General features: G+C 37.7%; 1 protein-coding gene across 2 annotated transcripts in view; it reads right to left on the reverse strand.

Annotated features, from left to right (window-relative positions):
• GPD2 (glycerol-3-phosphate dehydrogenase 2) overlaps nt 1-25,666 on the reverse strand; it is a 132,165-nt gene that overhangs the window by 19,737 nt on the left and 86,762 nt on the right. For both annotated transcript variants that reach the window (XM_029225955.1, XM_029225956.1), the window contains 3 exons: nt 12,272-12,436; nt 11,299-11,443; nt 4,671-4,864 (listed from right to left, as the gene is read on the reverse strand). In XM_029225955.1, the coding sequence (XP_029081788.1) occupies nt 4,671-4,864; nt 11,299-11,443; nt 12,272-12,436 (504 nt within the window). The remainder of the gene's footprint in view (nt 1-4,670; nt 4,865-11,298; nt 11,444-12,271; nt 12,437-25,666) is intronic.

Here is a 25,666-nt window from a genome sequence, read left to right on the forward strand (position 1 = left end):
AGCCATACATTTTGGGGTGCTCTTTCTCCTGTTTGCCACTTTCAAAAAATCAATGAAAAGCATGTGAAAATATCTACGTGAACACAGGGGAAACAGTGTCAGAAATCAATACCTTCTCTACCAGCATGTTTAACCTGCAGAAATGAAGTGTTAATCACAGAAATAAGATACCATATTACATTTATAAACTAATGAAACTAGAAAAAGCAAAGCGCGTGACACTATAATTAAACAGCTGGAAGACATCCAAGCCTGTGTAAGTTGATAACCCTGGTACAATCTCTGGCAGTGAAAAGGCAGGTCTGCAGTGAGTTGATATGGCCAGCTCCGTTGTTAATTGAATAACAGGCAATCTATAAACACTACTAATTGCATATGTGAAAACCTGTGTACAACTAGAGAAGCTGCTTAGAGAAGCACCCCAGAAAAACTACATGGATAAAGCAATCTGCAAATCTTCTGTCTTCCTCAATCCCTTTAAGTCACAGCTTAGTTTCGCCACTGCGTCCTTCTGATTAACCTCTACACAGCGGACTTAATGATACATTTTTCAAAAGATCATTTTTCTTCCTAACCCAATACACACTGCACAACTATCAATTACCCGTTTCAGAAGAGAACAAACAAGTAATCTAGAAAATTCAGCCTGTGAATGGAAAGCTTTCTAAATCGTAAAAGAAGACATGGTCTTATTCCCAACAGGCAAAATGCTTTTCAGAATTGTTCCGATGCATTTTGCAGAAGTGTGGCAGCCGCTGCGAACAGCATGGAGTGTTAAGATTTGACACTTTTTTTCTTCTCAAGAATATAGCCATTTGGGGAGGCTCAGAAGCTGTTGTCAGAATTTTACTCATTCATCCACTTAATAAATCCTTTTAAAATGATTGTTTCAACCCTGGTGAATACAAACCATTTCAAAAGTATTTCCTCTAGGATCTACACAAATTTTTTATTTTTTAAATCTGTAGCGAAGACTGCTTGGCCCAAGGGATTGGTTATGAGAAATGAAACCTCCTCTACTTTAACATTCAAATCCAAATAAGGCCAGTCGAGAGCAAAGGTCACTATCATTTTGAAGGTGTCTGGCAGCTTCCATGAAATGAACTGAGAGGCTTAATCCACTCCCTAGTGGATATAATATCACATCACGCGACAAACCCGGGACTACCAATTGGAATACTGCATAATATTTAGAAGCACAAGTATTAGAGCTAGACTGACTTGTATTCAATATCATGGCTCCAACATGAATGAGCTATGGGAAGGAAACAAAGTCACTGGGCCTCAGTTTCTTCATCTACAAAATGGGAATTACAAAATAAAACTAACAAGGTTGTTACGAGGAATCAGAGATAAATAAGCAATATGCTTAGCAGAGTGTGTAGCATAAAAAGTGCTCAATAACAGTAGAGTTTTAAAAAATAAAGCATGCATAACCCACTGCAGACAAATGGAAAGATTAAAATATGTGTAGCAACAGCATGTAGTCAAAAAAACTGAATGGTGCCTGAGGCCGAGTTTCTCTTTCACATTTCATCAGTATAGGAGAGAGTACTGGGTTTCACTTAAATTCCTTGGAAAAAATACAAATTTGAATGTCTTTACTTTAGATATAGACATACTCTAGCTAACTAGCACTCTACCAAGACTGAGGGTAATTCCTCATATACTCTGAGGCCTTCAGTCCAGTAGAAATAAGAATGAAAAGAAACCATAAAGAATCATTGCTGATTCAACGGATAAGTTGGTAAGTAAGAAAGGTGTGATAGAGGGTGAGCACAGGGAAATAAATGAAGTACATGAAAGAGCTGTCACTTCTGCTTTTACCCTGGATATTTGCTACCTGGAGAATTTGTAATCTCAAGAGTCCCGAGAGCACCAGAGGAAAAGCCTGATTTACAGTGTTCACATATTAATTTCAATCCACTTTTACCAAAAATCAAAACTGACAAAAACTCTTTGTTAGTTTCACCCATTAACCTGACTACCAAAAGGTATGTTAACCGAAAAGACCTCTACAGACCGAGTAGGTCCCAGCAGGTATTACCAAGTCTCCTACCTATTAAAAAGCAGAATAAAAGTGATGGGTACAGGCTCAGTCTCTGTTCCAGTCCAAGGCTCATTTCACTGATGGAAATCCCCACCCACGATATGGACACAGCAGCCTTTTGGAACCTACACCTGTTCCCAGCACATCCCGTATAAGCAGTTAGATTTCTCGTTAGTGCATTTGAACTTTAAGAATTTGGAAACTGTCAACTATAGCTCTCTGCTCTTGAATTAATTTTATTTCTTGCTCTAACAATCTAAACTTCCTGTTCTTATGGCCCTATATAAACCCACTTTTAACAAAAATCATACCCAGATAAATGTGAAATGAAGCAAGATTCATTAACAATAATCAATACAAATCATACCCAGATGAAACTCCTCCTACTTTGCAAAAGGTGGAAAAAAAAGCTGAAATTGAAATGCATTTTGAGTACTTAAGTATGGATATTAAACAGGGCATGACTATTTCTTAAACAACTATGTTTGAGTGTTGCGTGTGTGTGTGAAAGAGTATAAATTTAGCAACACAGATTTCAATTGCATGCATTTAATACATTTATACTATTATTATAGCTATCCAAAGAGAATCTACTCAAAATGAAATTACATCCATTATTTGAAATTAGAAGAAACTGAAACTATACAGTATGGATCAATCAATTAAACTAGGAGAATCCCCTAAATCATTTTTTAAAGCAGTTTGTTTGTTTGTAAATGTGTGATCACATAATGAAAAAAATTCTTTAGGGAAAAAGGACTCAGATGCTACTGAGTCACCTTAAGACAAAAATTGTGTCTTTGCATGTCCTCCATTGAAGCCAACATTATAGGAGATTCCTGATATAAACAGATGAAGACTATTTTCAAAAATCTTAAACTTTCTACCTTAATATAGAAAGATTTTCAAATTGCTACCAGCATCAAAAACGCTGAAAGCACCTATTACTAATTCATTTTGATTTAAAACAATCATGAGTGGCATACCAGATATATAACAAGCTTTGTAACTGAATAAAGAATCCTTACCTGTAAGGAGCTCCAAGTAAGAATATATCTTAGACTATTACCTATTGTATAATGTTGTGATATACTAGACCAGCATTCTAGGGGACTACGAAAGATATCTGGCTTCTGAAGTATAAATAGTATTTTGCCAAAATGAGAAGTTGGGGGAAAAGACATCCCAGAGCAAGACTTCAACCTAAGTAAACAAGGCATGAAGGTTTAAAAGTGCATGACCTGATTTGGAAATAGTAAGAAATGTAATATGATTAAACTACTGAATGCACATAAGTGGAGTAGCTGAATATAAACCTGCAAAGACAAGTTGTGGAAAGCCTTAGGTTCCATATGAGATAGTTTAAAATTTTTCCTGAAGTTAATGATGAGTTATCAAAGGGATATTTTTGTGCAGGGAAGTGATGATCAGAACTGTGTTTTAGAGAGTTCTGGTGGAAGGACCAGACTGGGTGGGGACAGAGACCTAACATATGGAAGCAAGTTAGGGGGCCAATGCAACTCTAAGTGAAAAGTGACACAGGTGTGACCCAGAGTAATGAAAGTGAGAGGGGATTTACAGGATACTTCAGAGTGAGCATTAATGGGAGTTGAACTGGATGTGGAAAGAGAAGGATCAGCAAAGATAAGCATGCCATTTCTAGGCTGGGTGACTAGTCGGACGATGAGGCTATTAACTGAGATAGGAAATAATGTTGGGAAACTTCTGAAACTAGCACGGATAAAAAAAAAATACATTATACCATCTATGTCCACTGGAGAAAATGCTATGGCATCCAAGTTAAAAGAAGGTACTATGGGGCTTCCCTGGTGGCGCAGTGGTTGAGAGTCCGCCTGCCGATGCAGGGGACACGGGTTCGTGCCCTGGTCCGGGAAGATCCCACATGCTGCGGAGCGGCTGGGCCCGTGAGCCATGGCCGCTGAGCCTGCGCGTCTGGAGCCTGTGCTCCGCAACGGGAGAGGCCACAGCAGTGAGAGGCCCGTGTACCGCAAAAAAAAAAAAAAAAGAAGGTACTATGATATCCAGGTTAAAAGAAACCATGCTCAGGTTAGCACTGGAAAGAAGTAAACTTTGGCTTTTTCAATTAAAACAAGTATACTTATTCTTCTTAGCTAAATCCACTGTTAATACTCCAGTTTCCACATAATAACTAAATTTAGCTTACTAAATTTCTTAGAATACATAAACCTCTATCCTCTCATTTCTCTGATTAATTATTTCCATATGGATATCCTATATCTGTAAATCAGATCTTCCCAAGCTCTAGAAATTAAATAGTGATGCAAACATTTCATACTCTTCTGGAAGAGCAAGGGTGTTTAGAGCTCCCGTAATAGCACTCCAATCTTGCCATTAGAAAGGACCAGAAAAGGACGGTATGTGTTTCATGTGGATGTGGAAAGTAGAGGGAAAAAAGGCAACTTCTTCCTATTGTGTTATAATTTGGCCCTCATAAACCTTCTAGAAGAAGTGGTCAGCACATAAGAGTTAGAGGCGGCCAGGTGTGAAGATGAGTCAGACTGGACACATGGCAATTACCCAGTGAGAGCTGGAATGGTTTGGGAGATATAAAAGTGGGAGGGTAAACTTCGTAAGTTACCTTCAACGTCACAACTCAAGTAGTTACGCACTTCATTCAAAATGAAGTTGATGTCTTCTTCGGAAGGAATAGGATGGTGTGTGACGTCAGTTGGAGTGTCGGTAGTGCCAGCGATAGTCATCTTTTGCCAGGGTAAGAAGAAAATAACTCGCCCATCACTGGTCGCTGGGTCAAGGAGTCCCATGCTCTCTGGGCTGGGATAAAAAGAAGGGTCATATATTTCTGAAATTAGCCGAAGTTTGCTCTTAATCTGCATTCTAAAAACTATTTTATTCCCTAATTCTCATATAAACAAACAAGAAACACATGAACTGTTACTTTTATTGCCACTACCCTAATCTAGAAATTCCTAAAGGAAAAAATAATTCTGGTAACACAAAAGGAATGGGGCAAGTGTGATAATAATAATAATATTCCACAGCAGAACTCAGGCCCCCCCACTGAGTAATGCAAGGTAAATTAAGTAAGTGGACTTCAATTTCCAGTTGTTTGGGTTTTTATATCCCTTGGACCATTCACATCAGATAATGTCTGTCAGCAGGATAAATGTCTATAATTTCTTTCATGATGGTCAATGAAGGATAGCTCTTCAACCTTTTTTCAAGTCTATGAAAAGTATTTTCCTGGGACATTTGACATCTGGCATGTCTTTCAGTTTAAGGTCTCAGAAGTACATGAGAAAAGTGAAGGGTCTAACTTTCTAGAAACTAAAATGTAATCAAAAAGTTCTCTACTCCGCTGTGCCTGAATAAGTTTGTACCACTTCACCAAATATGAGATTTCTTACTTTATTTCAATTTTACAGAAATCTCAAGAAGCGCATCCATGAGAAAAGGGCTCAGTTTTCTACTACTACCTAAATAACAGTGTACTGGGATATAAGGTCAAAAAGTAGAGTAATATCTTAGCAATGAAAATCTTTAAATAGGCAGAAGATGCTGATGTACAATGCTGCTCAATCAAGGTTCAGGGACGCCTCTTCTGACAGACTATGTAAAACCTTCAAAAATATTAATCAAGAATTTTTCTAATACCTACTTAGTAGTCTAAGACCAAATTGTGAAACACACTTGAAAGAACAGGCAAGTGTCAATAAACGTTAACAACATCTGCTCAGCTATATTATTAAATCATTAGAAACTCTTGTTTTAATGTATCCATGAACCATTCTAAAATTGTGGCGGTCCTGCTAAAGCAGTAGAAGGAAACTGCAAGTGTCCCTTTCAGACAGCTGAACGCTACTGATCTTCAGAGAGCTGTCTCAATTTGACTGACCTCTCATAAGGAGCCAATGTTAAAGGTATTTTCTGTGAATATATTTTTAGCTTCTATTAATAACATTTCTTGAATAGGAAAGATAATTCTATTTGGTTTCAAGAAATCCCTCTTAAACTCACATATTTTAAGGGACATACGGTCAACTATTTATGCTTATCATTCCCTTAAAATTAAAAACAAAAAATGAAACTCAGATTCAGATGTGTAAGGATGAGAGTCTAAATACTGTTTAAGAGCAAAACAAAACTGGCTTTTTTATGAAAAAGAAACCTACAGTCAGCTTAACTCATGTATCTTCTTCATTTAAACCATAAAGAGTACTAATATTTCTTTGCAAAGACCCATCAGCCCCATGAAATGCCTGCCATGTCCACGCAGCCTTGCAGAAAGAGATCACTATCTGTAGCCTGCATGAGACACAGGAGAGAGTAGGCCTCAGTTATTCTATTTAGCACATGTAAAAAGCACCACAGAAGTGTGTCAATCATTTAAACCTTCAGCTAAGATCTCATCTTCACTCAGGGTTACTTACAGGAAATAATTTTACTTTTTAAAAATACATTGAAAACTACAAATATCGAGTATTTTCAGTCTCTGTATGCCTATATTTTTTTTCTTTGTATTTGCCATAAAACTCTCTAAAGATCTTAAAAGAAACTAGTTAAAATATGTTTTGTAAGCACCGAATTTGATCCTGGGTTGATATGCCCTTAGATTAAATAAGTCACTTTGTGATTAGAAATTAACTCATGAGTTCAAACTTTTAATTTGGTAAATAGTGCTATATTGAAACAAAAGGATAAATTCCATATTCTAATATTTAAGGAACAAATTCCATGTTGGTATATTTTATATATCATCATTTTATGGACCGGATATCATATTATGTGTCTAACTCAATGAACTTGATCAACATCAGCATAGCAACTGAGACATGAAATGCTGTTAGAAAAGCACAACTACTGAATCCTTCAAAATCTTTCAGTGCAATAAAAAGCAGTTTAAAGGGTGAATGTGATGGTTACCAACACACACATAACTGGAACCTGTAGAGAATCAACTGCTTAAGTGAAGACATATGTGTCAAACATAAAATCAACAAGCACAGAGGGAAGCCAAAGCTATTAATGAATGGTATAAAAATTTAAGAATCCACTTGGAAATACCTCTCATCGGTTCTAAATTACCTAATTCATAACTCACCCTTAGGGAAAAGTTTGTTTTCTTACAAATGATTAATTCTGCAAGGTGGCACAAAAGTTTGAAAATGGCTATCAGCTATACTGATGGTATATACAATGCGGTGAGGCATAGGTCTTTTCTCAGTATGTATAATTCACTTGACATCAGCAGGAAAAGCTGGCTGCTAATTTACGTGTGTGTCTAGGATTAGATCTAATGAACATTTTTCTCATGCAGACCATTGCCTTCCTGAAGTACCCTTACTTAAACTGAAATCAATTTATTGTTAACTACTTAGCAATCAGTGTTGGAGCTAGCAGTATGCACACACGTTATAGAAAAAAAATTGACCTTTCGTCAGCAATAAAAAGCATCGTAGGCTAAAAGGAGGAGATGATTATTTTCATGTATTTCAGTCATTTGGTGTATTGTTGCTGCTTTTGTAAGAGCATCTACCCACAACTCTGATGAAAATTCCAGATTTGCTCTTAATGCCTTCTTAATGTGCTTAGTGCCTTCAAAAGTAAATGATTTCTGTGTGTTGTTTTATGAAATTAAAACAATCCAGAATGAGAGAAAGAGAGAGAGAGAGAAAGCTGCTACCATGGCACAAGATAATTCCACATGTGGAATGTCAGGGTCATAACAAGCTTAATAAATTCCATAAAGATACCCTGAAAATAGCCCAGCAGGATACACTGCATACCTGGTCCTCACTCTCCGTTTAGCCACCTAAAGTCAATAAATCAGTGGCTCCTGAACTCATTGCATTGCCAGACTGATCAGGTTCTACTTGAAATGCTAGGCCTTAAGTTATTATCAGCTGGTTTATAGGGCAGCACGAGAAGGTCTGACTCATCTCTGAGGACCTAGTAGAACCCTTGAGTTATAATTGTTGAATGAGATTGAGAAATCCAGAGAACCATTTCAGGCTGAGATCTCCTGACCCCAACCCACCCAAGAGAATGACTTGATATGGAAAGTAAAACATCCCTCTGGGATGCCAGCGATACAGCTGCTCAAGGTCAATGCTGAAAGAGGGACCAAACACTTAACCCAGGCTGTAATCTCAAACCAAGGGACTCATCTGAAACACAGCCTGAACAGGAACTGGGCTGCCAGACCACTCCTCTAAGGTTTCCCACAGGATGTGTAGTGGTTGTAGTTCAAGGTGCTAAAGATGGAGATATTAATTTCTCCCAAAGTAGAATGAGATCACTTACTGCATCTTAGACTGAAACAGACCCAGCTGTGACTAACACTTGCATGACTTATGGGCAGGGGCCCGAAGCTAATGCCTAATTTTTAGGATTAAGAAAGGTATTCTGTTTTGAAAATACTATTATACATGCAGGTGATATATATTTATATTTCTGAAAAACCACCTATCTGCTCTGTTATTAGCATATTATAAAGCATAGTACAGGACATATGTGTAGCACGACTTCCTTCATGAAAAAAACTTAAAAGGATATACATTTGTGCAAATATAAACAAAAAATTTTATGGAAGGAATCGGAAGTGTGATCAAAAACCGAAGTTGGGGGCATGAAGAGAAGAGGGAGGCTTTCACTTTTCATTTTATGTCTTTCTATTTTTCTATAGTGATTATTTTTGTTTATTTTTGTCTACAGGGGTTATCTTGGCAGTAAAACGAAGAATCACATTTTGTTTTTATATTTTAATCTCTATATATTTAAAATTCCCTTATAAGTATTATATTAAAATTTTAATTAAAAAAAGCAACAATCTCAATTTGGGCAAGTTATCACAAAAAAGTTAGCAGGATTCATTCAAAAAATATTTACTGGTCATTATTATGCACCAGATAATATACCAGGAGCTGGGGATATAGAAGTCAAGAAAACAGATAAAAAGTAAATAAAGAATCATTGTCAAAATGTATACATATAGGTACTATCGTGAGATAAGGAGCCAGACGCTGAAATGAGCAGCTTCCCAAAGTCACAGAGTTAGCAAAAGGTAAAGTGATGAACAAACCAGGAAGTTCTTTACCAAGGTATCACCTGAAGTTACTCTTCATACTGTCTTTGTCTATGTACTGGAAACAGCAGAATGCCTTCCCATTTTAATGATAGGCAAACTAAGGTTTGCAGAATAAAATGGCTTGTCCCAAACAACGTCATTATTAAGTGGCAGAAATAACACAGGGAGTAATACAGAATACTAGTAAGTGTCCTCTGACATCATGCGACAATAGTGAAGAAGATACGAGACAGAATGTACAGGAAAATATGTTGAATCTAGTAAGACCTAAACAAATATAAGGATTATGGTGATGTGTGTGTCTATAGTTTAGGTATTACATCTGTACTCTATGAAATGTTAAAAAAAACAACTCCAAAAAACTTACAAACTAGCTGGCCTTGCATATTTTTACCCAACACAAAATAAATGTATATAATTGGGTCTGGAACTATTTTTGAAAGCTTCTCTATATACAAGAAACATTTGCAACATGTACATATGTTTACTTCTCTCCTTTTCATTTGAACTAAACTTCTGTTAGCAGTTTTTAAAACTCTATTAAGCACCACTGCATAAGTTTTTATTATTGAGACTGGAAGCACCTTGGTTTCTCCAGTCCTAAGTGAAAATACTAATGACTGTCAACCAATTACACGTAGACATTTAGAAAATGACAAAGAAACCTTGGAAGCTGGTGGATAAGAAATTTCATTAATATTCCTCTTGGTAGAAGTGTAATATCTTTCTCATTAGAAGTGTGTTTGGTACAATTAGGTATATCTTGGACTCTCTTCAAGAAGACTTAGTTACTGGAGAACTGATAATAAGGCAGTATCATCGATTACATAGCAGGATAGCATTCTAGAAGAATGCAGATATTAAATGAAATATCATGGATCTGTACATCTGTTTTATCAAACATGAAAAATGTATATATCTTTTATGGAAAGTTATTAAAATATGGAAGAGATAGCTCTCATCCTAAACACATTACCTAGAAATTACCTTTTTGCCCATAATTAAATCACCTAGAGATAATCACCACTGGTATTTAACATATTTCTTTTAATCTCTTATCTATGTACTTATATAATGCTTAGATCGTGTTACACATACAATCTTGTATCCTCCATTCTAAACTAACATTGTATCACTAGTGTTTTCTTAGGACACGAATGTTATTTATAATTATAATTTTTAATGAACATATAATACTCCCTTGTGCAGGTACACCATAATTTACTTATCCATTCTCCTAAGATTAGAAACTGAAGTGGTTTGTAATATTTCTCAACTACAAATAATGTCTTAATGAATACCTTGAGCATAAATCATTATTTCACAGAATTATGTACTAGTTTGCCTATTAGATTTACCACATGTGGAAATAAAAATGTTCCATACTCAGCATAGACACGCGAATTTTTCCCCAGATGTCTTGAAATGTACATGAGGGGTAATAATTATCAATTTCTTAGTTAGGATCACATAAATGTTTCTTTTCTAATTTATTAAAAATAAAAAATATTAAAAATTCAAACACACACAAAAATCTCATTTTCATGTGCCCATCACCTAACTTTTAAATGATTTTCAATTAATAGCTGTTCTTATTTCACCTCTATCTTTATCTATTTCTCTACCTGTGATTATCTTTGTTAATTTGATAAATCAGAAATAATAACCGATTTTTACTTGCTATAGTATTTTTCAAAACACATTTCAAAAGTTATAAACAAGAATACTTGAATGGTCCTCATTTTCAGATTCTTCATAAGCAAATCTGGGTATTTTATAAAATTAACTTTTTAGTGTCTTAATGAAAATGTCCTTTATGGACATTTTTGCAAAATTATTTTTAGGGTTTTAATGAAAATTTAAATTCAAAAATAGTAAGGCTTAGCCTTTGACGATCAGTACACTGAAAACAGTACAAAAATAGATACCAAATCACTAACTCATAGAAAGGAGTATTGCCATAAGAGCTAAGAAATACACAAGCCTGGTTTGTATTTTGTGCCTTGGAAGAGTTTTTTTTTTTTTTTTACTCATTTTTTCTCATTTTGAACAGTGAGCTAGACCATCTATTAGTAAGAAAGGTGTGCTACAAGAATAAATGTAGACCATTTCTTGCATCCCTCGTTCTCTGACGACGATGGCCAAGTGGGAACACAGGTACCTGTAATAACCAGGCATCACGATGTGGACGCCAGCACTGGGCTGGCAGATAGCTGCGGCATCCTTATCATCCATTTTGCGCACAGTGTCTGTGAAAGGTCCCGTGGCATTGATAACACACTTGGCTCTTACATCAAATTCCTCCCCTGTGAAAGAAAGCAGCGTCAATCACACACCCCGTTTGTTTCTCTGCTCACTGACGCTTTGGATTATTAATTCATCTCTTAACTTAACCTATGGTGGATTATACTGTATGCCACACTAAGTGACACGGGCAACCAGAGTCATTGAGAAGCCACACAAAAGGTTCGCATGTGAGTAAATTTATTGAAACCAAGGCCAAACCGCAGGAAGAAAAACATGCCACTTTTTCATTTCAGCTCTCATTCTAGTTTGCAAAATGCCCGGCATTAAAGTGCCAAATAGGAAGAAAGTGAGTAAATTAGCCGCTTTCTCCTTAAAACTCAAATGTGCGAGCAGTGTTGCTGTGAGATGATATATTTCACAGTGCTGGTTTTGAAGGAAATGATGTAATTTTGAAACTTCGCCCACACGGCCGTAGAACTGGACGGGCATGAAAATCTCACCAAAGTTAAAGTGATTGACTTTAACGACAGGTAAACGCACTGCTTATGTCACCTAAATGATACTTTGAAACTTGGCACATGAGTGAATTTTCTTAATAACATGTTTTTGTAAAGAAAACAGAATGCATTCATAGCTGTGGGAATTTTGTGCGCATTTATTATGATCATGATCATCATTATTGTTTAACACAAAGAAGAAAAATTGCCAGGTCCTACAAGGGAAAATTTTCACGTGAAACCAGTCATTGTTGACAATAAGGAATATAATTAATAGGACTCTGAAATCTCACTTCAATAAAAGAGAAGTGACAGAAAAATTATCGTTCAGTCTTTATATAGACAAGGCACGATGCTAAGAAATCCCTCCCTGCCTGAGCCTTCACATACCTGTGAGCACATCCTTGCACCGCGCACCGCTCACGCGCTCTTTCCCTGTCTCGGGGTCTGTCTTCTTGAGCAAGCTCATGACCTCCATGTAATTGGCCGTGGCAGCCCCATACCTGGCAGCAGTGAGAGCAATGGCAAGGTTCATCCGTGCGTCGTTGTGTTGTCCTGCAGCAAGGGAAAGCATCAGAGGAGGGACAGGAGTCACCTCGAGCCACAGACTGGTGGTAGAGAAGTGTGTCACAACAGATATGTCACATCTGTCCCTGTCTCCCAGAATATACATGATGGCTGGTCAGCTCTATAGGGCATTATTTGAAAATACATGGGTGTTCTCGGTCAGGCATTTACGTGCCATTTCTGCAAGTGCACTCTGTGTACCACAAAAGGACGAAAAATCTCCCTTTCCTACAGAGCTCACATCAATTATTTGAAAGTTAAGAAATAAGTAATTATTCTCTCAGTTTGGGAACATATGTGTATGTCAGACTTTTCCTAATACAGACAACCTGTATGCAAGAAAGTGAAGCAATTCAAAACTTCAGAATATCTGACACCCCAACTGGTGCTGATGAGCCATTTTTATGAATATGTGCTCTATCTAATATTCAAAATCAAGAGCTTAATCTTTCATAGAGAATCTCTCGGTATTCTATAGAAGGATTTTTCTTGGTTTGAATTTTGATCAGAGCCCCTTAAAATGTAACACTTTTTTTAATTGTACATAAAAGGTAAGAAATTAAGCAGGGCAAAATTTAATTACAGAACAATTCCTACCTGTATTGTTAAAGATTTATTGCTGAAAAATCCTAGTTAAAGAAAACTAAGGGGGAGGCGAAGGGGGGAAAGATGATTAATCACTTTAAAATACTGGCATCACTAGAGACTTTTTCTATTTATTATTGCCAGTGGAGTTAACGCTGACCAGGAAGAATTACTCTACAGCACAGGGGCCAGGTTCTCTGTGCCCTGAATAATTAATTACCCAGGGCTAGATGTATTGAAGCAGCGTTCAAATTCCCACACGTTGGGATCAGTTCTATCAAGATAATACTGATAAAGGGATGAATTTATAATGGATATTGTTGTTGATTTATGTTGCCAGCATACCAAACATTTAGTACAAATGTTTTATGTAAAGTTTCTTCCTTGTGATTCAGTCTGCACAGGGCCAGAAGCACTACACAGGTAATCGGTTCCAGCTAAAGGGCACAGTTACAAAGAGAGAATCAATGACAGGATTCTGCCACCCCTCCCCGCAAACATCTTATTCTAGAACTGCTAAACTAACGCAATCAGCCAAGGACTTTTCCCTCAAAATTAAAGCCTCTATCAAGTGGAGAACGTACGTTAAAACTCAACATGCAAAATAAGGAGTTATTTTATCCAAAAATTAATAGAATGAAAGTAGAAGAAAACAACAGCAGCAGCAGCTGAACTATAAGTGGGAAGAAAGAAGGGTAGCATTTCTATCAATTTCAACTCAGCACAACCCTAAAGATGATAATGGTCAGTAGGTACATTTAAAGTTAAGTTTAAGAAACTCACTTTTATTCACGTACGGCTCATTTAATATTGGAATATGCTTCACAGTCCAAAGAAACAAAATAAAAACTCCATTATAGATCTTCTCTTTAAACTAAAGAGATTACACATCTAAACTGAAGGAAGTACTCATCTCACCCGATCTTCCTAGTGAATTTATGTACGTAATAATGAAACACCCTACGGGTAGTACAAGAAATCCAAGTCATGTTCCTATGGTAGGGGAACTCTCACCCATCCAAGTGTGCCTTGATTTACACACAGGACGGTTCTCTGGAAAGTTATGTGAAAATCAACTATTTTAAATCTTATATGATGTCACTGTTCAAAGGAACCAGGCAGAAAGCCCACTTATTAAATGACAGATCCCTTTGTAAAGTGGTATTATCTATTCACATGATCATCTGGTAATGAAACTCTAACTTTTGAAAATACAAAATCTTTCTTTTAATATCTTTCTAAATTATAAAATCTCATTGGAGCAGTATTGGTCTAGTTCTTCAAGCTCTACTGTTTCTGTACTAAGATATACCTCCCTAATTAGCTTCCAAATCCCAATACTTCTGAAGGTAAACAAGATAAACCTCAGTTAAAAGTGTGAGGTGGAAACAACTTCCTTTGGTCCTTATTTTGCATGCCCATCCTGATACCTAGCAGCATGTGCCTTGACTCGAATCAAAAATGTTACTTATTTGTGAAGGTCCTCACCTGCCAAAATTCTTCTACTGCCTTTATTCTACCATACGGGGTTGTTAAATTATTTACAACTCCCTGAACGTCCATGTCACTTCACACCTTCTTGCCTTTGTCCACACTAATTCTTTTGGCTGGAAAACCATTCTGGAAGCTCCGGACAAGCCCTATTCCTCTCTCATGAGCTGATTCAATATCTTCCATGAAGACTCTCCTTATCTGTGCTGCATCCCTCCAAGGCCAAGTTGTTCATTCCAGCTTCTGCATCAACACTGGAACTTGTACATACTATTTTTATAGTCTTTATGATACTAGTCATCCCTGTACCCATCGACTTAAAAAAAATAATAAGCTTTGGTTATGAGTCAGGCACTGTAACAAATGCAAGGAACCCAGTGGTGAGAAAGATACAGGGAGATCTCGGTTCTCCTGGAAGTAGTATCCCACTGTAATTACTATATATATGATTTCCATGTCTCCTCAGCCTGGTCATGGGAAGGCAGGGTCTTACTTGTTCATCTTTTCCTTTCCTTATTAGTACCAGGCACAGAGCAGGTACCCAGTAAGTGTTAAGTTTAGCCAAATTCCATTCGATGTGTTAAATAAACAGGTTTATTTATAGTCTTCTAGATTTATAGAAATATTACATAATTATATAAAATTTTATAGTCCTTATAGATTTATAGTATTATCTCTAACTATAGAATGGAATGCTTTGTCTCAAAAACAAATTTCAGACATCAGTAAGTTGGTGGCAATAAATTTGAAGGGAGCAGGGAAACCCCAGAAATGTGTAAAATCTTAACTTAAACCCAAACTAGCCCTTATATATAAGTTGAATAAGTGGGACAGAAACAGAAATGGATATGAATGATTCCCTCAAGACTTAACCCTCAAGTTGCCCTTTGCTCTGAAGGGGAATACAAACACAGTTATTATAAGCTCCTAAAAATTGAGGAGTTAAGTAATTTGACTTCCCTCTTGGCCCAGGAGTTCACACCTCTACCCAGAAGTCCCCTCTTTGCAGACATTCAGCTTAATTCATTTACCTGCTTGGATTCAGGGCAGACCTCCCCCTCCCCGACCCACATTAAATTCACCCTTTACCCTGAGACACCCAGATGCTCGCAGTGCATGCTTCCTGTGATAAGTGGTGTGTTTTCACTATTCTTAACTAAATCCCCCCCCCAACTCCCTTTCCTGACATTTTGAAAGGTATCTATATGCCTCCTGTAATTTTATTTCTGGAGTAAAAAGGTTTTGACAACACTGCATGTCATTGGAATGCCATACAATAATCTCAACTCCCCCACCCAATTGATCTGCTTATTAAGTTTGGATTTTCAAATGCCTTAGAGCCAGGCAACATGATACTATTCACTGATCAGTGAATAGCTTTACGTTGGCACTTACGCAAGGACCCAGACGGGGACTGTGAAAATCTGTTTCCTACTCTGTTCTCCTTTTGCACTTGAAATCTTACATATGTGCACGTACTGAACTTACAACTCAGACGAGAGGAAGCACATAGGAGGTGGAACTATAACTGTTTTCCCTTGTTTAGAAAAACAAAATATAAAATCTACCCACCAAAGAGATGAAGGTCAGTAGTGGCAGAGAAGGGTTTTGCCGTAGTCCGCAATGGCCTTGCACCCAGGATGGTGAGAGATATTTTAAGGGAAAAACATTTTAAGATGTAATTTTCTATAAGATAGGCCTCAAATATAAACATTTTGGGGACAGAGCAATATAGTTCTCCTCAGAGGGTTTCAAAGTTTGGCAAAAGTTAACATGCAAAATAGCTGAAAAAAAGAGAAACAATCATTGAATGTATAAAAGGTATGAAGAATGAGTAAATATGAAAAAACCCTATGTAACAAATTAGCTGGCATTTTCCTGGTCCTTCAGATCTAAAATTCCATGATGCTCTGAAATCCTACATACAATCTTCTTTTAATACAGCCTACTGTTAAATGACCATTTACATAGATAGCCACAGACCAATCTATGGACCCAGAAACCATATAGAAAGTTTAATTGTTAGCAAAAAGTTAGTTCTTAATTAAAATAACACCATCCATAACTTTATCATCAATAAAAAGCTGCCACTGTGGAAATGCTGAGAGTACTTCCTTCTACCTCCCTGACCTGGGTCTTATGCAATCATGTGGTTACTTCTAGCAGAGGGAAAAAGGATGCTAGTGTGAAAGAATACCTCCCTAAAGCTTTAATCCCATTTCTCACAAAATTCACAGGGCATGCTTTATTGTCTCTGACTGACACTGAGTGACACAATGACCTCTCTGAAGCTTCTTAACAGTCTGGCAAAGGTAATTCAAAGGCTAACACACCAAACCCAAGCTGATTTAATATAACCATTATATTTAAAATTTTCCTTTCTCATGGGAAGAGTGCAGGTAGAGGCAGAGCAAAATAGGGGTGTGTGTGTGTGTGTGTGTGTGTGTGTGTGTGTGTGTGTGTGTGTGCATGTGTCTTTGGGTAAGGGGATTACTAAATTCTGGTTTAAGTACATACGATGAGTAAGCTTGAAAAGGAAAAGTCAAATGAGAACATACTTTTCACGTAAATTATAACAGAATGCAATTTCCCCTAAAACTAACTTATTTATAAAAACGATTATTTGTGTGAGGAGTGGAAGGGATCAGGGAGACGCATGAAACAGTTTAGGGAGAATGTACCTTACAAGACACAGCTCTGGGCTTGGGATGATTGGGTAATAAGTTTTGAGTGAGTCACTAACCTGGTTGGGGGAATGTAAGTGATGCACTGCATTCCTCTGGGTTTCAGTGTCCTATAAACAGAGAGGAGCTGGGTGGGAGCCTCTGAAATTATACAATGCATGTAATGGCTACTCTTCAATAGCTACCTCTCTCTTTCAAGATTTTACTTGCAATCTCTTCCTCATTTCTGATTTCTCTTTGGCCCAGCATGTTTAAAAAAAAGATTGGGATTAGTGAAGACCAAAAGATAGGTGCTTTGTAAAGGAAGTCAGAAAAATAAAATGAGAAATAATATTCTTCCATTAGACCTAGAATTATAATGAAATCTTGATTTGATTAGCTTTTACGAGCCACATACTCTACTGCAAAAATTGTCCCAGTTCTTCACCCCTCCCTGTATCCATGCCCATTGCCAAGAGTCTTCACAGTGTAGGTTCCCACTTTGCCTCTGGACCCAGCCATGTGAAATTGTTTTGGTCAAGGGAACGTTAGTAGATGTGATTTTAAAAGGAGGCTCTGCCAGTGCCATGAAAATGACACACCCAGGCTAGCCTGCTGGTACCAGGAGGGCAATGAGAGGCCTGTGGTGAATTGCCCCAGTCATCCCAGCCCAGGCAATCCTACATCAGCTGACAGACAGTGAGTCTCTGCTGAACCTCCAAACATGAGTCCAAGTTCAGCGGAGACCAGAAGAATTGCTGAGCCAACCCCAGAAAAGATCAGAAGAAGCACCTAGATGAACACTCCAATGCATGAGCAATAAATCCTAATTGTTTTCATGCTGCTTAGGTTTTATGGTTGTTATGTGGAATTGTGGCAACAGATAACTTATACAGGCAATGTAGCCAATTTTCTAATAACATCAGTCCCAGCTTACAAACAGGTTCTATCTTCGAGACTGCATTCTAAGATGGCTATTCAGAACACAATTAATTTTCCTATAGAAATGCTATAAATAGATGGTGGTAGGTGATTAAATTGTGGCACAAGAGCTATTTAGTGCATAGGGTACCTGAATAAGGAAATTAATAATAGCCTCGATGCCCACCACCCCCTACATTCACCCTAAATCTCCAGGCTGACCAAAGAGCTCATCCTCGAATAAAACTCAGCTCTTTCACACCTCTTACTTTTCGCTCATGGTATCCCTACTCCATGGAACATCTTACCCTTCCTGGTAAACTATTCAAATGTTCATCTTTCTTTCATGAAACCTTCCCTGACTCCTCTCAGACACAACAGCCTTCTCTCCTCTGTGCTTCTATGGCACTATGTACATATCCTTATTACAGCACAAACTATTTTCTAAATAATTGCATTCAATACTCACTCATTTATTGAGCAAATATGTACTACATGCTTTTAAATGTGCCAGGGGTTATTATGCTAGGAGCTGGATTTACAACAGACACCCAAACAGACATAGTTTCAGGCCTAGGGCACCTTGATTCTAATAACATGTTCCTAGAAGATAGAGGACATCTTATTCAATTTTGCTTTACCAGTGCCTAATATAGCATTTGCTACCTGGTAGACATTCAGATATTTGATGAATGCATGAATGAATGAATTATAGAACACAATCCCAGGTCAGAGATTGTTCAAATATGGGAAATGTGCTCAGGTCTTACAGATTCTAGGAACAACCCCTAACCCCTAACCCTACTCCCACTATAGCTGTGGTCTCCACTGAACCAAGGGACTATGGCCTCTCTACCTAGCTACCCAGCAGACAGCAGAAACAGGATGTCTTCTACCACAAACTTTTTGGTCAAAGTACAAGCAAAAGAAAAAGGCTAGTGATAAAGTTAAAGCAAGCAAGGGCTTGATGTATGATCAGAACAGCAAGTGGCATATCCCTTTGACAAATATTGATTGAGGACATAATTATGAGCCAGGCATGATGATAGGCATTAGGGATCCCACTGAGTAGGGAAAATAAGCTAACCCTGGTCTCTGCTCTATGGAACCACATTCTAATGGGGAAGACAGGTAAAGTCAAGTAAAACAAATTAAGGACAATTACAAACTGCAATAAAGGCAACAGAAGGGAAAATAGGGGGCAGGGAGAGCAACAACCTGGGGAGTTAAGGAAGGCGGGGCAGTTAGAAAAAGTGGTCAAGATAAGCAAGAAGTAGAGAAAATGCAAGGAAGATTAAGTCCTAATAGCAAGACCAAAACCTATAAACTTTAATCACTGCTAATGTGCAGTTATATCCAAAGCTTATATGAAGCATAAACTATCAGAAATGTGACTATGGTATTAGCACAACTACATTTGATTAAAGTGTCTGCAAAGTGATTTTTTGTCATTCATACTTTAAAGCAGTCATCTATAGTTTATATATATCAATACTGATCAAGAATTAGGTTTAGAAATCTTCCTGGGCTGATGTACATTTTTGCAGGAAATGTCTTCTAGTATAGACTGGTGATACTCAAAAGCATAATATTCAAAGTTTATGAATTGGAGTAATTTGCTGTCACTTATCCATACTACAGTTCTCAGGAAGGGACACCTGTTAGCCCTGAGCATGTAATCATTTTTATGATTAAATACAAAGGTACAATTAAATACAGGCACAGAATGTGACCTGCATCATAATTCTGCCCAGCCCTTCTCTTCACAATATCCTTTTCATTATCGCAGGCCTTTTGTTCCTTCATCTTTCTTTTGTCTCTCCCTAAGTTTTCGAATAAGCTATTTACAACCTGAATAATTAGCAATCAGCGTGGATCTGTGGTCTCTGGCCCCGTGTAAACGAAACACTGTGAAGTGCCTTAACATGACATATTTAAGTACATAAAAGTTTCTATACCCTCAGGTCTTTCCTTTCTTGAAAAAGTTTTAAATGAATCTAATGAAGAATAAGTTTTCTACTTTTCAGATACTTAGGAATCTAGCTACATTTTGAATGAAAATAAAACCACATTTAAACTTCAAACAACAGAATGCTTTGGGTATTCATTTTCTCTCATCTGTGTAAAAATGTCTATACATCAGTTTACGGTAAAGACCCCCTCCCCTCCCATGCGGAACAATTAATTCTCTCTCTAGTACAAGTCAAAAATAGGTTTTTATACTTTTAAGGAAGAAAAAGGAGCAATGTGACAAAAATTAAATGAAATGAAGTTGAAAAGTCAGGAAGCGTGACACACTATAGAGACTCTTTTACAGACCATACATTTATGTGGCCTAAAGCCACAGGTCATCCTCCTTAGTCGTTTGTGAGATGCACCAAAGTCACTGATAAGCACCTTTGAGGGTAAGGGTCTTTCTTTACTGAGAGCGGCCGTCTGGAATGCATGGCATCTTAACCCAAGATAACTGACCTGAGGATGCTTGAGATTTATTTCTTTAACAATTATATTTACTAAACACCTACTATGTGCCAGTCAGTGAGCTAAGTATCACTGTGGGGAGCAGATTGAAACGGATTGGCTCAGCTCCCCCAGGACTCTGAGAACAAGAGCAAGTTTACAGTCCAACTTGGAAAGGTCGCAAGTTCCAAAAAGTCTCTCCATTTCTGAGCACATTTCCTTTCTCTTTCCTCTGCAGTTTTCCTAAAATATCACCAAGCCTAGTGCTCCAGACATACCTCTTTTTCTCTCTTATGTTACAGGAAGATCTGCAAGGCTTTGTTCATAGGAGTGTGGACTTAAGTTCAAGCCACATCTCAGCCAACCGTGAAACCTCACGCTAGTTGCTTCATCTAAGGTGCTAGTCACACATCTATACAGGGGAAATGACAATGGGATTGACAGAGGTCGAGGAGTGAGATAGGGAGTGTCTGTTCTGACATCATAGTTCTCAATAAACATTAACTATTATTATTAAAAGGTTAAAAAATGTACTGAAAAGTCAAGACCACTTTGTACCTTAATTAAAAGATATCACTACTGCCCCAAATACTTAAAAAATAAAAACAAAAAGAAAGCTCTGTATATTTTCTAGTTCTGAATGGTTTCTTGCTCATCAATCTGGCAAGCTTTTCCTGAAATGTGTTGACAACTAATCTCTAATCTCTGCACTTCCTGAACACTGCCTGCTCTTTTTTGTTTCTCTTTCTTTCTCTCTTTACGTTTTACCACTGATGCGCAAGGTATTCTTTTCTGTGTGCCATCAAGGATAGGAAGACAGGGGAGTGATTTTCAATCTGGAAGAAAAACAGCATTGACAGGATAACAGAGTGTTTGGAAATATCAGAATCACCAAGTCTTCATCCAGAGGACTTCATTTTCTTTTAAAAATGGGGAGCCTCCGGTGCTTTGTGACCGCCTGGAGGGGTGGGATAGGGAGGGTGGGAGGGAGGGAGACGCAAGAGGGAAGAGATATGGGAACATAAGTATATGTATAACTGATTCACTTTGTTATACAGCAGAAACTAACACACCATTGTAAAGCAATTATACCCCAATAAAGATGTTTTAAAAAAAAAATGGGGAGCCTCTGCCAGTTTCTACCAAGGAAATCAACACTTGCTATAAACTGAGAAAAGTCAAAAGATCCAAGTTCTAATGCCTCAGATAGCCACTAACTGGATGTGTTTCTGTAACAAATAACTGTCTGGGTTTTGTTTGCTTGTTTTTGCTTCCCAGCATCCCCCCTTCTCCCCATCACAGAAGCCTCGCAAGAGGTAGAGTCCACCTGTCCCCCGCACACGGACCTCTAACCCCACTCCGCCAATCAGATGCTCCCCACGCAGACTTCCATCTAGAGCTAGTGACCCAGAGAGCCGGACACGGAGAATTCAAAGGTGGAGGCCAAAGAACAGCAGCACCATCCCGTACTAGGGGTGTGGGGACAGAGGTGTCAACAGCGATGGCAGACGGAGACACGAGGGGCGGTAATCAGCATGAACGTCCTTGGTGCACCGGTTCTGGGATAGGATCGCGCCTGTGGCTTTGGATACTGCCATTATGTATATCTTCAGCAGCTTTCCCAGCATCGCTGCCTGTTGTTCAGGTCCCCTCAAAAAGGTTTTTTCTCCTTAAGTCAGTCCAATTTATTTTTCTTTTGCCTGTGACTAAAAACCTGGGCCAGTCCCAAGCCCTGTGCTTCAGTTTCCTCGCTGCTGGAGCCACAGAGTGGAACTTCGTGATCTCTCTGGTTCCTTCCAGCTCTACCAATTTTATAAGCTGCCATCCCAAAATGTCAAATAAGCCAACTGAGAGTCGAATTCTATAACGAAGGAAAAGAAAGCCTTCAATGGGAAACAGTCGACCTCTCATAAAAGGACTGGCAAAAGTGAGCGATTCCTTTCACTTACCTAGGACCATCTCCCAGGCCCCGTCTCCTCATTTGTGTGTGAGTACATGCACACAACTTTTTACAAACCCACTGGAATGGCTCCACCTGCCCCCGGGGTGATTCCAAGTGTGAGCTACATAATAAGTAACATGGAACCGTGTCCTAAGAACCAGCTGGGGAATGCTAACTGGAAACAACCTTTTGAGAAGCTTTATCTGTTGCAAGTGAGTCCTGTATCTCATCAGATTTCTGTCTCTAATCACGGGAAGATTCTACACCTTATCAAGTTGTTATCAAATCAGTCTGACCAGAGCCCAATGTCCTGATTGAAAAGAATGTGTACTATCACATGAACAAGAAAAGCAGGCTCTCAGCCCAGGGAGAGCACTGCGCCTGGAGACTCAGAACACCTGAGTCCAGGACACAGCAAGTCACAGACTGACTTGATGCTGGACATGTCCCTTTACCCATCAGAGCCTGTTTCTTCACCTGCAAAGCAGAGTTAACACCAACTTCTTTGCCACTGAAATGATCAGGTTAGAGCGTACAGGGAAGCATTTGTAAACTGGGAAGCACTGTGAGAATGAAGCTATTATTGTCAACAAAGATTTCCTTCTACTAAGTTTACCTTCCCTCTCTCCTTTTGTCTGAGATAGTCTCTTACTTGCTATCCAAATCATAAGTGTTCCTCAGTTTTCAGAATAATACCTCTGAGCAACCCAGATTCAATGTTTATTTAGAAACTTAATTTGGGGCTTGAACTCCAAAACAGGAAGAAAAGTAAGAATTTAATTCTCTTTGTAACTACAAAAACAAACCTTTCAGATTCAATTTACAAATATATCTTTAACAGATATTGTTTCAAGCTATAGTAAAAAATATCCAATTGCTTTTCCTTGAACTTGCTATGTACTAAATAAGCAAAATCCTGATCTTAATTTGGTCATTTAAATAGGTTTGCCCTGCTGGAAATTTTTTTTTTTAACAGCAATCATGAGTCATGGATGACTCATGTGAGCCACATGGATGTTTTGTTTCTCCCAGGAATTAGTAAATTAAGGGCAGGGACTTAGTTCTACCCACCGCAACCATCACCACCACTGATTTACCTCCAGGAGGAACAACAGTGCCAGGCATGTAGGAAGGTGCTAAAACATTTGTTGTCTAAAGTAATCAATTTATAATTCAATAGTCTGTGCATTCAGCTAATGCCCATCAATTTAGCAGAGCCTTATCACCCTGAGAGAAGTGAAAAAATAGATATTGTGAATCCTTACAACCAAGATCACATGATGAGGCAGAAGACCGAGGTGCAAATATTGTGAGAACCAGTTTAATAGGGCTCTTCCTTTAATGTCACTACCTACCTGCGAACAGCTAGTAGAATATCTGACATCTCCAAGATAAAAAAGAACACGAACAGAAAGTTTATACACAATGTAGTTATCAATGAAATTATGTCAATATTGCAACCACACACATCAAATACTATGCCAGATGCTCTAGCCATATTTTTAAAGCCAACAGATTTGTTCTTCTGGAAAGATGAACACGACCAAGAAAAAAAAGACTAGACATAGTAAGAAAAAAAGATATTCTACTTTGAGAAAGTAGCTTGAGTTGTAACTTAGTGATGACTCAGTATGACTGTTCATACTGTTCAAAAGACTAGAAAATAGATAACTGCATTCTATTATCTAATTTGAAAATGTTCATTTCTAAGTAAAAGAAAACAACCCATTTCCTGACACACGCATAAAAAAGTTTTGTTTCATTGCTCTAACCTTCAATGATACTTCAACTTCTGGCTGGCCAATCTGCAACTCATAAAATTTGAATATGGACAGTGTATTAGATGACATTGAAAATTCTCTTTAATTTAGTTGGGTATAATAATGGCATGGTAGCTTTAAATTATTAAAAAATAAAGAATAATCCTTATCAGTTAAATGTGCTTTCAAATGTTCTAGGTGTGGGGATGGCACACTTTTTCTGTAAAGGCCATTCGATCTCTATTGACCTACTCAACTCTGCTGTTGGCAATACCTAAATGAATTAGCATGGCTGTGTTCCAATAAAACTCTATTTTACGGACACTGAAATTTAAATTTTATGTAATTTCGTGCCACAAAATTTAACCATTTAAAAATATAAAAACCATTCTCGCATACAAAATAAGAGGCAGGTAGGGATTTGACCTCTGCTCTAGGAGAAAAAAAAAGAGAGAGGGGAGGGAAAGACAGGGAGGGAGGGAATAGATAAAATAAGAGTACCCGTGAGTTGATAATTGTTACAGCTGGAGATGGTACACATCAGTTCAAAATCCTACTTTCCTTCATGTATGTTTGCAAGCTTTGATAATAAAAACTTAAAATTTTATAAATCAATGAAGGGAATACATTCCCAATGTATATCAAATCATCACATTATATACTTTTAAATATCTTACAATTTTATTTTTCAATTATACCTAAATAAAGCTGGGAGCGGAGAATTAAAGCTTTAAAATGGGAAAGAGGAAGGAAAGAAGCAGAGAGGAAAGATAGAGGGAAGGAAAGGAAGATTATTTTTGCTGCCACCATCACCATTATGCTTATGGGGCTCCCAATGACAAATGTATAGTTAATCTGGTTCATGTGAAGTTTCCTTTACCCTGCCACGTGTTGTCAAACTTTCCACACCAATAAAACATGGTTGTTTAGAACTCCCTCTCTGGGGGAAAATAAACTGACAGTAGAGCTAATCAATGCCCCTGTAATAGAGAAAGACACTTCCAATATTCTACACAGTTTGATTGAAATCTGCACTCAATAAATATTTAAGAGTTTAAACAAGAAAAGATTCAAAACATAGTTAATATTCAATACATACTTAAATTAAAATTAAATAGTACCATTAAAACAAATTTTTCACCAAAAAGGTTTCAATGAATGTCAAAAAATGTTCCTTTTGTCTCTGAAATTCTGGAGCATGGTAACATGCAGCAAGACTCAAACGTAAAACACTAACTAAAAACAAACGAACAAAAACTAACCACATCCTCACATTGCTAATATTTCTTATAATATAAAAAAATAAAGTTAGATGCTACACAATGCCCCACCAAATTGAAAATACATTTATTAGTTTTACTTTCAACTCTTAAATACAAGGCTGGGACATACCATA

Source organism: Monodon monoceros, unplaced genomic scaffold (assembly GCF_005190385.1).
Source record: "Monodon monoceros isolate NGI ecotype Baffin Bay Population unplaced genomic scaffold, NGI_Narwhal_1 Super_Scaffold_16, whole genome shotgun sequence".
NCBI lineage: Eukaryota > Metazoa > Chordata > Mammalia > Artiodactyla > Monodontidae > Monodon > Monodon monoceros.